The sequence below is a fragment of the Ranitomeya imitator genome, chromosome 1 (genome assembly GCF_032444005.1).
Source record: "Ranitomeya imitator isolate aRanImi1 chromosome 1, aRanImi1.pri, whole genome shotgun sequence".
NCBI classification, from domain to species: Eukaryota; Metazoa; Chordata; class Amphibia; order Anura; family Dendrobatidae; genus Ranitomeya; species Ranitomeya imitator.
This window is the reverse complement of record NC_091282.1, coordinates 224,619,017-224,633,189: the sequence shown is the minus strand read 5'-3', so window position 1 is coordinate 224,633,189 and position 14,173 is coordinate 224,619,017. Positions and strand designations below refer to the sequence as shown.

Below are 14,173 nucleotides of genomic sequence, written 5' to 3'. Positions count from 1 at the left end.
TATCTTTTATTATATATGTATCTTTTACCATTATGTACCTGTATGGCAGTTCCTCGTGTATCATATTACATTATGTATACAAATGGTGTATGCTTTAGTGTCTAACACCCTTTTTTCTCTATTATAGAGTCGCCTCTATTGAAGTTGTATGCATTCTTCTTGATCACGTCCTCCACTGAACTCCGCTTCTCTGGACACAGTTCACTATCACCTGCTATGTCCTCATGTCCGGACCCACTATATGTCTGTTTGTTCCAGCGTTTGGTTTCTCCTCTACAGATGCTACCTCACTTTCAGGCCATCCCATTCATTACCTACGTACCTAGCTCTGAGCTACTAGGAACCATTTGTTCCTCCCCTGTGTATACACAAGCGGTGCACATTCAGTTACGTCACATCCGCGGGACGAGCACGCCGACAGGCACACATAACTCCGTCATCCCCGGAATCTGGGACGACGTCACTTCCGGCTATCGCGAGCGCTTTCCTATTGGCCGACTGCCACTGCCGGTACACGCCTCCTCTCTATTTCTTTGCGGGCTATTTCCCAGTACCATAGACGAGCGGAGGACTCCGCGTCTCTTACAGGCACACTTCACCTCTCTCCTGCATAAGGTAATATGCCGATACCATGCACTATTGTATCACTAATCCAATATATGGGGGATCTTGTCTCACTTACGCCCTTCATTTCCTCGCAGTGGAACTTTTTCCCTGTTGGTTACTCAGGTATGGCGTCTTATATTTAGCACACGCTAGTGCCGCCACTTATATCTCTGGCTGTTTTTACCACACTTTCTCTCTCTATCCCAGACGCCGCTCTCTTTGTGTGCCCAGAGACATTTTCTTGTCTCCTTCCGTTATTTCACACACAGTACGGTACGTCATGGTTTATTCCTTATCATTCCTATTCATCACATCAGTGCCAAATAATAGACATAAGTCTCTCTCTGCTGGACATTATATCATTATCTGTTTTTTTCCCTTAGCGACCAGTGTTATTATTTTTGCTCTAATGCGTCAACCATTATAGGTTCATGTATATACTTTTTTTCTGTTTAGTTTATTACTATTATATCCATGTTTTACTTTCGTTTATTTATTTAATTTTTTGTCACTTTCTGTAGTTACTGATGAAGGTCCGGTGTGTTGGACCGAAACGTTTATTTTGGGTACTACATTAAAAAATTCACTAAGAGCATAAGTTGAGTGCAAGGTTTTTCTTTATTTATACTGTAAGGTGTGGGAACCTACCTTTGCAACATCATCAGTAGTGCACACGTCTCTACCATTTAGTACGAGTTCATAGACACCTAACATGTCTAGGTTATTTTTTATCTAAGTGGTGAAAAAAAATTTCCAAACTTTGCTAAAAAAAAAAATATTGCGCCATTTTTCGTGATCTGGGGTCGATTGAGGGCTTATTTTTTGCGTGCCGAGATGACGTTTTTAATCATAGCATTTCGGTGCAGATACGTTCTTTTGATCGCCCCTTATTGCATTCTAATGCAATGTCGCGGTGACCAAAAAAACGTAATTCTGGCGTTTAGAATTTTTTTCCCGCTACGCTGTTTAGCGATCAGGTTAATGCTTTTTTTTAGTTGATAGATCGGGCGATTCTGAGCTCGGCGATACCAAATATGCGTAGATTTTATATTTTTTTTATTGATTTATTTTGATTGGGGCGAAAGGGGGGTGATTTAAACTTTTATATTTTTTTTATTTTTTTTACATTTTTTTCAACTTTTTTTTTTTACTTTTGCTATGCTTCAATAGCCTCCATGGGAGGCTAGAAGCAGGCACAACTCGATCGCCTCTGCTACATAGCAGCGATCTGCTGATCGCTGCTATGTAGCAGAAATGGAGGTGTGCTGTGAGCGCCGACCACAGGGTGGCGCTCACAGCCACCGGCGATCAGTAACCATAGAGGTCTCAAGGACCTCTATGGTTACAATGGAGACGCATCGCCGACCCCCGATCATGTGATGGGGGTCGGCGATGACGTCATTTCCGGCCGCCTGGCCGGATGCGGTAGTTAAATGCCGCTGTCTGCGTTTGACAGCAGCATTTAACTAGTTAATAGGTGCGGGCAGATCGCGATTCTGCCCGCGCCTATTACGGGCACATGTCAGCTGTTCAAAACAGCTGACATGTCCCGGCTTTGATGCGGGCTCACTGCGGAGCCCTGCATCAAAGCAGGGGATCTGACCTCGGACGTACTATTCCGTCCGAGGTCAGATAGGGGTTAACTTAATACTTTGTTGCGCCACCTTTTGCTGCGATTACAGCTGCAAGTCACTTGGGGTATCTATCAGTTTTGTACATCGAAAGACTGAAATTCTTGCCCATTCTTCCTTGGCAAACAGCTCGAGATCAGTGAGGTTTGATGGAGATCGTTTGTGAACAGCAGTTTTCAGCTCTTTCCACAGATTCTCGATTGGATTGAGGTCTGGACTTTGACTTGGCCATTCTAACACCTGGATACGTTTATTTGTGAACCATTCCATTGTAGATATTGCTTTGTTTGGGATCATTGCCATGTTGGAAGACAAATCTCCGTCCCAGTCTCAGGTCTTTTGCAGACTCCAACAGGTTTTCTTCAAGAATGTTCCTGTATTTGGCTCCATCCATCTTCCCATCAATTTTAACCATCTTCCCTGTCCCTGCTGAAGAAAAGCAGGCCCAAACCATGCTCTGGTCCCATAGCCATAGATTACCAATGTGACTGCTGGACCATGGTCCTAAAAGTCTTTTTGCTTAGCTCTACTAATTTGCAAAAACGTAATTCAGAATTAAAATGGGATCTTTAGTTTTATAGGAAAATAATCTTTCTTTTTTTGCAATTCTAAGTTTAAACAGGCAAATAAACATTTTGAGGAACATTTATCAAGACTACCTTTTCTGACTGTCAAATTTATTGAAAACTACACTCTTCTTTATAAATTTAGTTCATCTTTGGGCAGTGTGTGCACCATCAGTATGATACGTACCAACATCTGGGTGCTGAATCAAATGTTCATTATTGTCGCTTGGTCTCCCTGCGATCAGCGAGACCTGGCAGTGCTGATGAGCCTTGTAGTCAGCACCCGCCATCTGTGTATCACGTGTATTAAATAAATGAAAATAAAACGGCGGAGGTGTCCCCCCTAATTTTCATAACCAGCAGAAGGAAAGCCGCCGCCTGGGGGCTAATGTTATTCTGGGAAAGGGCCAATAACCATAAAGTTTCCCAGCCTATAACTAACAGCTCACAGCTGTCTGTTTAGCCTTTACTGGTTAGTAAAAAGGGTGGACCAAAGAAAAAATGAAGTCTGATCCTCCCTAATTTTACTACCAGCAAAGGCTAAACAAACTTCTGAGGGCTGATATTAATAGGCTGGGAAGGGGCCATGGATATTGGCCCCCTCCCAGACTAAGAGCAATAGCCCTGATCCGCCCCAAAAATGGCACATCCACTAGATGTGCCAAATCTAGCACTTAGCCTCAGCTCTTCTCACTTGCCCTAATGCATTGGAAAGTGGGGTAATAGTTTTCGGGTTGACGACAGCTGTTTTATGTCAGCAGTAATGATGAGTGAGTATACTCGTTGCTCAGGTTTTCCTGAGCACGCTCGGGTGGTCTCATAGTATTTGTTAGTGCTCGGAGATTTAGTTTTCTTCACCGCAGCTGCATGATTTAAGGCTGCTAGACAGGCTGAATACATGTGAGGAATGCATGTTTGTTAGGGAATTCCCACATGTATTCAGGCTGTCCAGCAGCCATAAATCATACAGCTGGGGCGACGAAAACTAAATCTCCGAGCACTAACAAATACTCTAAGATCACCCAAGCATGCTCGGGAAAACCCGAGCAACGATTATACTCGATCATCACTAGTCAGCAGCCCAGGGTTTAGTAATGGAGAGATGTCTATCAGACATCCCTATTACTAACCCCTTAGTCAATATTAATAAAAGACACATACGGACAAAAGTCCTTCAATTGAAAAAAAATATAAATAACTCTCAGGCAATAACCCTTTTTGGGCTCATACCCATTGGCGAGAAAGAAAATTTCCGGACCGAAAAAACGGACGAGTGCTATGTGAGTGTCATGTGAATACAATGCGATTTTGACACCCGATTTACATCCAAGTGCATTGCGATTGCTATCCGATTGCAATGCGATTTTAACATGAGCTTTTACATACAGCGGTGCTCTGTATGTAAAAGCTCATGTTAAAATCGCATAGTAATACACAATTGTACACATCCTTTTAAAACCAAAAATTCTTTAAAAAAAATATCGGTATATACTAGTAGATAGATTAAAAGCTGGCAAAAGATCTGCCGCATACAGTATAGAACATAATAGGCTTTAAAAGAATAGATATATACACATAGTTGTGTGTGTGTGTGTGTATATATATATATATTATATATATAAAATCAGTGGCACACACACACATATATATATTTATATTGCATAGAGATATGGATAGATTAGCCGTTAATTCATTTGTCGGCTTCTGTACAATCAATGCAGGAGCCGACAGGATAGGAGACATGGTTTACATATAGTAAATCCATGCAGAATAGTTAGATATATAAATGTGTGCGATCAATACAATTAGTAAAGTGTGTGTGAAATTTTCTGGACATGTATTTAATTAATAAACGATTATTTATTGGAAAAAATGGCTCCCGCACAATTTTTAAAACCAGCAGAGGGAAAGCCAGCGACTGGGGGCGGATGTTCATAACCTGGGAAAGGGGGTAATAGCCATGGAGCTTCCCAGGCTATTAATATCAGCTCACAGCTGTATACTTAGTCTTTACTGGCTATTAATATGGGGGACCCCCCAAAAAATTACGTGTGGTTGCCCCATAACTAATATCCAGCCAAGGCTATGCAGACAGCTGCGGGCTGATATTAATAGCCTAGGAAGGGACCATGGATATTGGCCCCCTCTGGCGAAAAACATCAGCACTCAGCCACCACAGAAAAGGCTGAGTGCTTTAACCGACTCTTCCCACTTGCCCTGTAGTGCTAGTAAGTGGGGTAATAGTTGTGGGGTTGATGTCACCTTTGTATTGCAAGGTGACATCAATCTGGCTTAGTAATGGAGAGGTGTCAATAAGACACCTATCCATTACTAATTCTATAGTTGGTAAAGGGTTAAATAAAGACACAGCCAGAATAAAGCATTTTAATTAAATAAAACACTGAACACAGTTTGACCATTTACAAACCAACAATATGCCCATACCTCTCCGGCGTATAGTCAGTCCCATGCCGTAATCCATATCTAGGGGATATACAGTTAACAACCAACCAGCTTGGCTGTAAACTAGAATGAAACTGGAATGATTGAGGAGCTGCCTGCGGCAGCATCAGTGAATAGTGCTGACGTCACTGATGACCGACAGCTTGACCGACGGTTAGCTCTTCAGCGTGGGAAAATGAACTGGCATTTTCTCACGCTATAGAGGTCATCACAGTTCAGCACGGCTGCGAGCGGCAGCTTCAGTGATTAGTGGTGCCGTCACTGAAGCTGCGCTCCCTCACAGCCTGAACTGGAATGATCTCTAGTGTGGGAAAATGCCAGTTGGATGATGGGGAGTAACAGTCCCAAAAGCCACCGCCTGCTGTGGTTCGGACTTTATTATACCGCTCATCATTCTCCTCTGCTCGCCGGCAGAACAGAGGAGAATGATGACAGCTGGTTTCAGCACCAGCCGCCGGGGAACAACGCTTACTGTAGCGCTTCCCCGGCTGCCATCCGTGTCACACGGAGGACATCAAAAGTGTTCTCCGTGTGCACGTGTGTGGGACGTTTTGCCGTCCATGCTGATGGCAAAATATGGACATGTCAGCGTGTTTTGCCCACATACACATGGTCGGTGGAAACACACTGACATGTGCACATACCCATTCATTTGTGTATGTGTCTCCTGTACGTGTGAAAACTGTCACCACACATACCGGACACACAGATGTGTGACAGGGGCCTTAGGTAGTATGGATGATGTTGCTTCTCACAACTGCTTTATAAGGTTTGCATCGATCTGGAGCACAGATGACTGTGATAAGTTTTGTTAACTCACAGCAATAAGTTGTACTGAACACAGATGTATTTTACACTGCAGGTCTCCTCACCATGGGAAATTCATCACGGCTCACGTTAAATTTATAGAACTCAAGTAGTGGGAGGTCTGAAGTTTACAACACATAGGAGACACCGAGAGGTAACAACGAGACTGTAACATATGCACACACATCACAGAGGTGACACCAAGACTGCTGTTTATACATCACAGAGAAGACACAGACTGCTGTATATACATCACAGAGGCGACACGGTGACTGTTGTATATACTGTACATCATAGAGGTGACACAAAGACTGCTGTATGTAGATTACAGAGAAGACACAGACTGCTGATTATACATCACAGAGGAGACACTGGTACTGCTGTTTTCAGCAGTGGGACGAGTTCACTGACTCCACCACAAAGAATGTCCTGCCACTGGCCAGCGACAGGATGTAATCCTTCATTGCATGCGGCGCACATTTAGTAGTAAATGTTGTGTGCACATGCTCCCAGTGTGAGAGGGATTAAAAGGCCGCTGGCACGAGAACTGCAGTCCCCAGGAATCTGCCCAAGGGTCGGAGAGAAGGACATTGCGAAGCATAAATGCCCCATGGGCCAGATGTTATATGCGCAGAAAATATGAGAATAAATACATGCTAGGGTGCTCATTATGGAGGGATAAATCGTAGAATAAAACATCATCAGGTCATCAGTGACGACCGCAGGCTCTAGCATGCTTACTAAAATTAACGCTCATAGAATGCGACATGCAAAGATCCTGCCAAAATTTGGAGTAGGGTATATTACATCTTAATCCTTTAGATATGGCTTTATCTATTTTTACTTAATATTATTACAAATATTCATTATTTTTTTAGCATTTATAGGACAACTTAATAAAATATTTTCTACTTGCCTAATATAATCGTAACAAAAACCACTCCTATGGCAATAGCTAGGACTTCTCCACTTTTCGGTCCAGTGCTGCAATCTGTTTTGTCCATCACATTAGTGGTCATGTCTGGACTTACTGATGGCGTAGCAACAGAGTAAAGGCTTGGATAGAAATGCGTGTGGTTATGCAATTCTGTCCCAGCGATGCCCCCTGTGTTATTCTGAACACCACCAGTCAGGTCTGTCGTACTCCAAGAGCTATTGGGGCTCTGGGTTATATCGTTGTCTAGAGTCGCTGGATAGTCAGTTGGGGCTGCAGGCAATGTGAGATTATTCTCTTCAAAATCTGTAACAAAGTCTGATTCTTTCGGTGTATTTGTTTCTTCCAGTGAATCGCTCTTCAGGGTAGGGAGCGACCTATAGGTTTGGAGTTCAGAAACTTCTGTTTGTGTAGTTGTGCGAGTGACAGCTCCTCCAGTGATTAACAGCAATATGTCCGCAACAGCAGAATTTACAGGAAGAAACCATATGGCGATGGCGCTCGATAAACCTGAAAATGTAAGATTGGACAAAATGAGTGATTGAAACAATATTACTATTGCTTCATTAAGATGTTTCAAGCTCAACTCTACTACTGTGACTGGTTAGTCTTGTATACCTTGCAGAATATATGTTAAATCGGTTTTCTGCTGATCGAAAAAGTAGATCTTTTTGTCTATGGGTTGTCTGGCAACACCACTCTTACTCACTGGATGTGTCTGGTACTACAGCTTTAACGCTTAGGCTACTTTCACACTAGCGTTTTTTGCAATACGTCGCAATGCGTCGTTTATGGCAAAAAATGCATCCTGCAAAGTTGTTTGCAGGATGCGTTTTTGCCCCATAGATTAACATTAGCGACACATTGCGACGCATTGCCACACGTCGCAAACGTCGTGCGACGGTTGCGCCGTGTTGTGGCGGACCGCCGGGAGCAAAAAACGTTAAATGTAACGTTTTTTGCTGCCGACGGACTGCTTTTTCCGACCGCGCATGCGCGGCCAGAACTCCGCCCCCACCTCCCCGCACCTCGCAATGGGGCAGCGGATGCACCGGAGAAATGCATCCGCTGCACCCGTTGTGCGGCGCATCAAACGCTAGCGTCAGAATCTCGGCCGACGCACTGCGACGGGCCGAATCCGATGCTAGTGTGAAAGTAGCCTAACGATGCATTTTCAGGCATGGCTGCTTGACAATAGAAAAGTTTAAACCTTTTCTTATTTTGCATAACACACTTTATTGCAGGATTTGTAAGCTGTCCCGTAAGTACTTAAAAGGGTTTTCTCATCTTCCGAAGCAGGAGCCCAGTGCTCCTCAACCTTCCAGCTTCCTCCTTGCTGGGGAGTGCACTCCTACTTGATGAACAGTTTGGACCAGCTGCATCGTTGCACTGCCAGTCTGAACTATGCGCTCTTCGATGCTGCTATAGGAGCCAGTTTTTCCCCTTCGTCATTGGAAAATAAGTAGCTAGCCAGGACCAGAAGCCAACCATGCCAGCCGGAACACACCAAGCTGAGCGTGAGAACTGCTGCCTGTGAGCGGCAGTAACCTGAATGACGTCACTCCTGGTCACACGCAGCCGCATTCTCACGTTCAGGTCAGTGTGTTCTGGCTGGCGTGGAGAGAGGTCGCATCATCGATATGACCGCCCACCAAACCATTAGGATCGTTGTGGGACATGAGCAGTAATGGATTATCAGCGTGAAGGTGAGTATAACTTTTCTGTTTTCTTTTTTGCTGAATAAATGGGTAAAAGAGTATTGGGGCGTGTTTATGTCAATTAATGGACTTTACTCTGTTTGTGTCTTCATTAAATGTGACAATAGGGGGGGGCGTGGCCTAGCAGGCGATGTGAACAGACGTGCAACAGAGCTCTCCCGCTTCATTATCTCTGTATTAACCCCTTAGAGGCGCCGCCGAGCGCAAATCATACTCTCAGGAGTGCACATAGTCCCGGGGAGCGAGGTGTGACCTGAAGGAACGGAATCTTATCTGAGGATGACACGCAGGAGACAGAAGGAGCCGGCAGCTGCGGGAAGCTCACAGGCCCAAGATGGCGCCGAGGCTACAGAGGAGGCGGCGAGGGCAAGCGCTGCTTATCAGAGGAAGATAGATGTGATCGCTAAGTTGGAGCGATTTGCCAGGTCAGAGGAAGGCTGTAAATCTGCAGTCAGAGGCTGGAAGTGTGGAGTCTGGAGCAGCTGGTGCCCCCGGAGATCAGCAGGAAGGAGGGGCTCAGCTACAGTGCAGTGGGTCAGACCAGGGATCTCCTACCAGGGCCGCAGGAGCTGTTCTGTCTGCACAGTCTGACATGCCAGAAATGGATGAGCCGACTCTGAAGGACATATTTTCAGTGGTGATGTACTGTAAGTCTGCCCTGGGGGCTCTAAACCTACGAGCGGATGAATTAAAGGGAGAGATGGTCGCTTTAAACTCTGCTATGTGTAAAGTTGAAAAGAGAGTGGAAGTGGTGGAAGAAAGGGTTGGGAGTGCAGAAGATCGGATTGGTGAATTGTTAAACAGGGAAAAAAAGTATATTCAACGTATTGCTGATCTGGAGTTTAAGACTGATGACTTCGAAAACCGATCCCGCAGGAACAACCTAAGGATTGTGGGGGTCCCAGAAAAGGCGGAAGGGAGCAACCCCACGGCTTATATTGAGGCATGGCTAAAAAACACTCTGGGTGGAGATGGCCTTACTAAGATGTTTGCCGTTGAAAGAGCGCACCGTGTGCCCAGCAGACCCCTCCCCCCGGCTCGGCCCCAAGAGTTATCTTGGCTAAAATTCTGAACTATCAGGACCGAGACATTTTGTTGAGGAAAGCCAGGAATGGTGATGAGCTGACCATTGATGGTAATTGGGTCTCCCTTTATCCGGATTACTCTGCAGCGGTCCAAAAGCTTCGGATGAAGTTTGGAGAGGTCAGGAGGAGGTTGCAAGACTTAGATGTCTGTTATTCAATGATTTACCCAGCTAAATTAAGGGTGGTGGCTCTGGATCGGGTGCATTTTTTCCAAAATCCAGAGGAGGCGTCACAATGGCTGGATCTCAATACTAAGCATGTCAGAACGGGGCAGACCCGCTGAAACTGATTTAAGTGCTACTGAGGCAATTGTTAACCCTTCACTGTTATGTTTGGTTTGATAGTTAACTGGTACTTATGCTGTGACTTTATGGTATATTGATATCATCAGGTTGTGTTCGGCGGCGCAACGGAATTTGCATTTTGGCTATCGTGGGCGGGGGAGCTGAAGGAACGCAGAGTTTTTATCGTTAGGCTGTGAAACAGCGTTCCCAGATCTCAAATTGAGAGGGAGAGTTTATTTTGATATTCTAAGAGTAGAGAGGAGTTGGTTGGGCTTAAGAGAGGGGAGAGATAGAGAGTTATTTCAGTTGGGAATTGGGGATGGGGGGGGGGGAAGGAGGGAGGGGGTGGGAGTTGGGGTTGAGACCTTAGGGAGCTTGAACTCATTCATTGTTTCTATAAGCTACAATGGGTGGGGAGGTTAAAATCCTAAGTTGGAATGTTAGGGGCCTTGCAAATGCTACTAAGCAAACAGCTATTTTCCAATATGTACTGAAACAGAGGCCTTCAGTGATATGTCTGCAGGAAACTCACCTAGTGAAGGAAAAGGTTGCTATTCTACAGAAGAGATGGGTGAGAAAGGCGCATCACTCAACGTTCTCAAATTATGCCAGAGGTGTGTCAATTTTGATACACGTTAGTGTTCCGTTTGAAGAGATTGAGGTAACCACCGATAAAGACGGCCAATTTGTGTTTTTAGTATGCAAGATATTTAACAGGTTAATTTGTATTGTGTCAATTTATATTTCACCACCATAATCCAAGAAAAAGATACAGGAGATTCTGGAAATTACGGGTAGGTTGGATGGGGTACCCCTCCTTATAGTGGGGGATGTGAACAATATATCTAATGATCACTGGGACAAGGGTAGACATGCGGAGTTGAGAAGTGAAGGGAACTCTACTCCTTTTGGAAATTAAGAGAAATAGGATGGATAGATTTGTGGCTGGTGCGTAATCCTAGGACATATGCCTACTCATGTTATTCAGCAACATACGGATCTTTATCTCGCATTGATGTGGCTTTGGGAAATGGGGGGGTGAATAATCTAATACCTAGGTCTAGAGTAATATCGGACCATAGCCCAGTACTGGTCTCGGTACAAATGACAGGGAAGAGTGGTCTGACGGGGTTGGGATGGAAATTTCACCCCTCCTGGCTACAGTATTTGGATATGGAACAGGTGGGAACTGAACTCGGGGAGTTTTTCAGGATTAATGAAGGGAGTGCGGGGAATCTTGTAGTGTGGGACACCATGAAGGCATACCTGAGAGGAAATTTATTCCGGGACATCTCGAGACATAAAACTAAGTCTAAAATTCAAGACAATGCAGTGATGGAGGAGCTGAGGGTGGCAGAAGAGACACTGGCCTCTCAGAATTCAAGAGAAGCACAACTTCGTATGAGGGCGGCTCAGGTAGCGGTCAATGAACTCCATATGCGTAGGGCAGATAGGTTGAGAGCCTTTCAAAAGGAAACATTTTATTCTGAGGTAGAGAAGGTGGGACATTTGCTCTCGGTGGTGGTTTCTGTGCAGCGGGATTCTTCACATGTATACTCCATAAGAACAGAGGAAGGTAAAACGGTTACTCGGGGGGGGGGGGAATTTTAGACGTTTTTCGGAGATTTTATAGTAAATTATATTCCTCTAGGGTGGATAAAAGTCCTGAGGAAATGAATAGTTATTTGAAAGAGGTTGACTTACCCAGACTAGGTAGAGAGGAAAGGGAGTGGATGGATAGACCGCTTGGGGAGGAAGAATTGAAGGCGGCTTTGGCGGATATGGCGGGGGGCAAGGCTCCGGGGACGGACAGTATCCCAGTAGAGGTTTATAAAATTTTTAATGCAGAGTTAATGCCCAAATTGGAGCGAGTGTTCTCTGAGTCGTTGGAGAGGGGAGTTCTGCCCCCTTCAATGTGAGAGGCCATTGTGGTGGTTATTCCTAAAGCTGATAAAGATCCTCAACAGCTGGAGTCGTATAGACCAATTTCACTTCTAACGGCTGACATAAAGATTTTGGCGAAGGCCCTGGCGAACAGGCTGTCCCAAGTGATCGATAAATTGATTCACCCAGACCAGTCTGGCTTTATGCCCAATAAATCCACAGCAATTAACTTGAGAAGGCTATTTTTAAATATGCAAATTCCTGCAGACAATGCCGGAAAAAGAGTTGTGGTGTCTTTAGATGCCCACAAGGCCTTTGATTGTGTGGAGTGGAGTTACTTGTGGTCGGTACTGGATCGCCTGGGGTTTGGTCCAAAGTTCATCTCCTGGGTTGAGTTGCTGTACTCGTTCCCAACGGCAAAAATTAGAGTCAATAATAATTTGTCAGAGAGTTTCCCGCTGTTTAGGGGTACCAGACAGGGGTGTCCGCTGTCCCCGTTGCTCTTCGCTCTGGCCGTGGAGCCGTTAGTGGCTAAAATAAGAGGTGCTCAGGAGGTTAGAGGTTTCATCTATGGTAGGAGGGAAGACAAAATTGCATTATATGCTGACGATATTTTGTTGTTCCTGGAGGATTCTGAAAGGTCCCTGTGCAATGTGGTTGCTTTGATTGAGGAGTTTGGTTGGTTTTCGGGTCTCACAATAAACTGGGATAAGTCTTGTATGTTGTTGATTTAGGGGGACAGTATGGGCAGTGGAGAGAGGGCGATAACCACGAAATTAAAGATTGTTCAAAAATTCAAATATTTGGGTATTCAGATTGCTCTTCCTCTAACTACCTTTGAGGAACTGAATTTAAGTCCGTTAATGCAGAAAATTCGTACCAAGATTGCGGCATGGAACAAATTACATTTATCGGTGGTTGGTAGGGTGAACCTCTTAAAGATGATTGTAATGCCACAGTTGTTGTACGTGCTACATAACTCTCCCATTTGGATTACACAGTGCAGATTCCGTAAGATTAGGTCTTTGTTTGGGGAATTAATATGGGGAGGAAAGAGTCCTAGGTTTAAACAGGAGATACTTCAGAGGGCCAAAACAGAGGGGGGTCTTGCACTTCCTAATCCATGGCTATACTTCTTAGCAGCACAGTGTCAACATCTCAAAGGATGGGGGAAGGAGGCAGGGAGTGTGCAAATACCTAATAGCTTGAGGTTCTTACTACAGGCAGACATTTTGAGTGACAGTTTGGAGGGAGGACAATTAAAAAAATGGGTTCACAGGGGTGCACTATCAGATTAATTCACAGAGTATGGGAAAAAGTCAAACTCATTAGGGAAGTGAGTGGGTTCACCAGATTCTCGCCTATTTGAGACATTTATCTACCGGAATTTAGGCAGAGGGAGGGTTTTCACTTTTGGTCTGCAGCAGGTATTAAACGGCTGGGGCAGCTGATAAGTCAGGGCAGACTTAAAACATTTGAGGAGTTGCAGGAAGAATTTCAGTTGCCACGGTCTGAATTGTTCCAGTATAATCGTATCTCTCATGCTTATCAGGCACAGAATAAAAGGGGAGACATAGTGGTACATATTGATCTCATGCTCGCCTATATCCTCAAGAATAGCTGCACGAAGGGGGCGATTTCAGAAATATATGGGTTTCTACTTTTTTCTTTCCTGGAAAAATATCCCATCCGAGCCAAATGGAAATGGGAAGCTGAATTGGGAATAATTGACAATGATAGATGGGAGTCGGTCCTAGAATATGTGCCCAAGATATCAATGAGTGAACCAGGCAGGCTATCACAGTTATTCATAATCCATAGGGCCTATAGAACCCCTGACAGGTTGTCCAAGGCTGGGCTTAGGCAGAACTCGGAATGCCCTCGGTGCTCACAATCCCAGGCGGGGATATTGCATATGATGTGGCAGTGCCCTAGACTGTCCTCCTTCTGGATAGTTGTTTTAAATCGTATTGAACTGGTGTATGGATGTTCTGTCCCTAGGGTTCCACTGATTTGCATATTGGGATATGTGGAGGAAATTGTTACGGACAACATGTTTAAAATAGCTATTGCACGATTGTTATTCATTGCTAGGAAATTGATCGCCAAATTTTGGATTAGAGAGGAACCTCCAACAAGAAGAGACTTTCTTAAGCAAACGGAGCATATACTTACTTTGGAGAAAAGTATCTACA

At 44.6% G+C, this 14,173-nt stretch overlaps 1 protein-coding gene across 1 annotated transcript in view; it reads right to left on the bottom strand.

Moving 5' to 3' along the window:
- Positions 1-14,173, bottom strand: part of LOC138657698 (uncharacterized) — a 36,501-nt gene that overhangs the window by 12,732 nt on the left and 9,596 nt on the right. Inside the window, exon 2 of the mRNA XM_069745397.1 lies at positions 6,990-7,517. Within this exon, the coding sequence (XP_069601498.1) occupies positions 6,990-7,517 (528 nt within the window). The remainder of the gene's footprint in view (positions 1-6,989; positions 7,518-14,173) is intronic.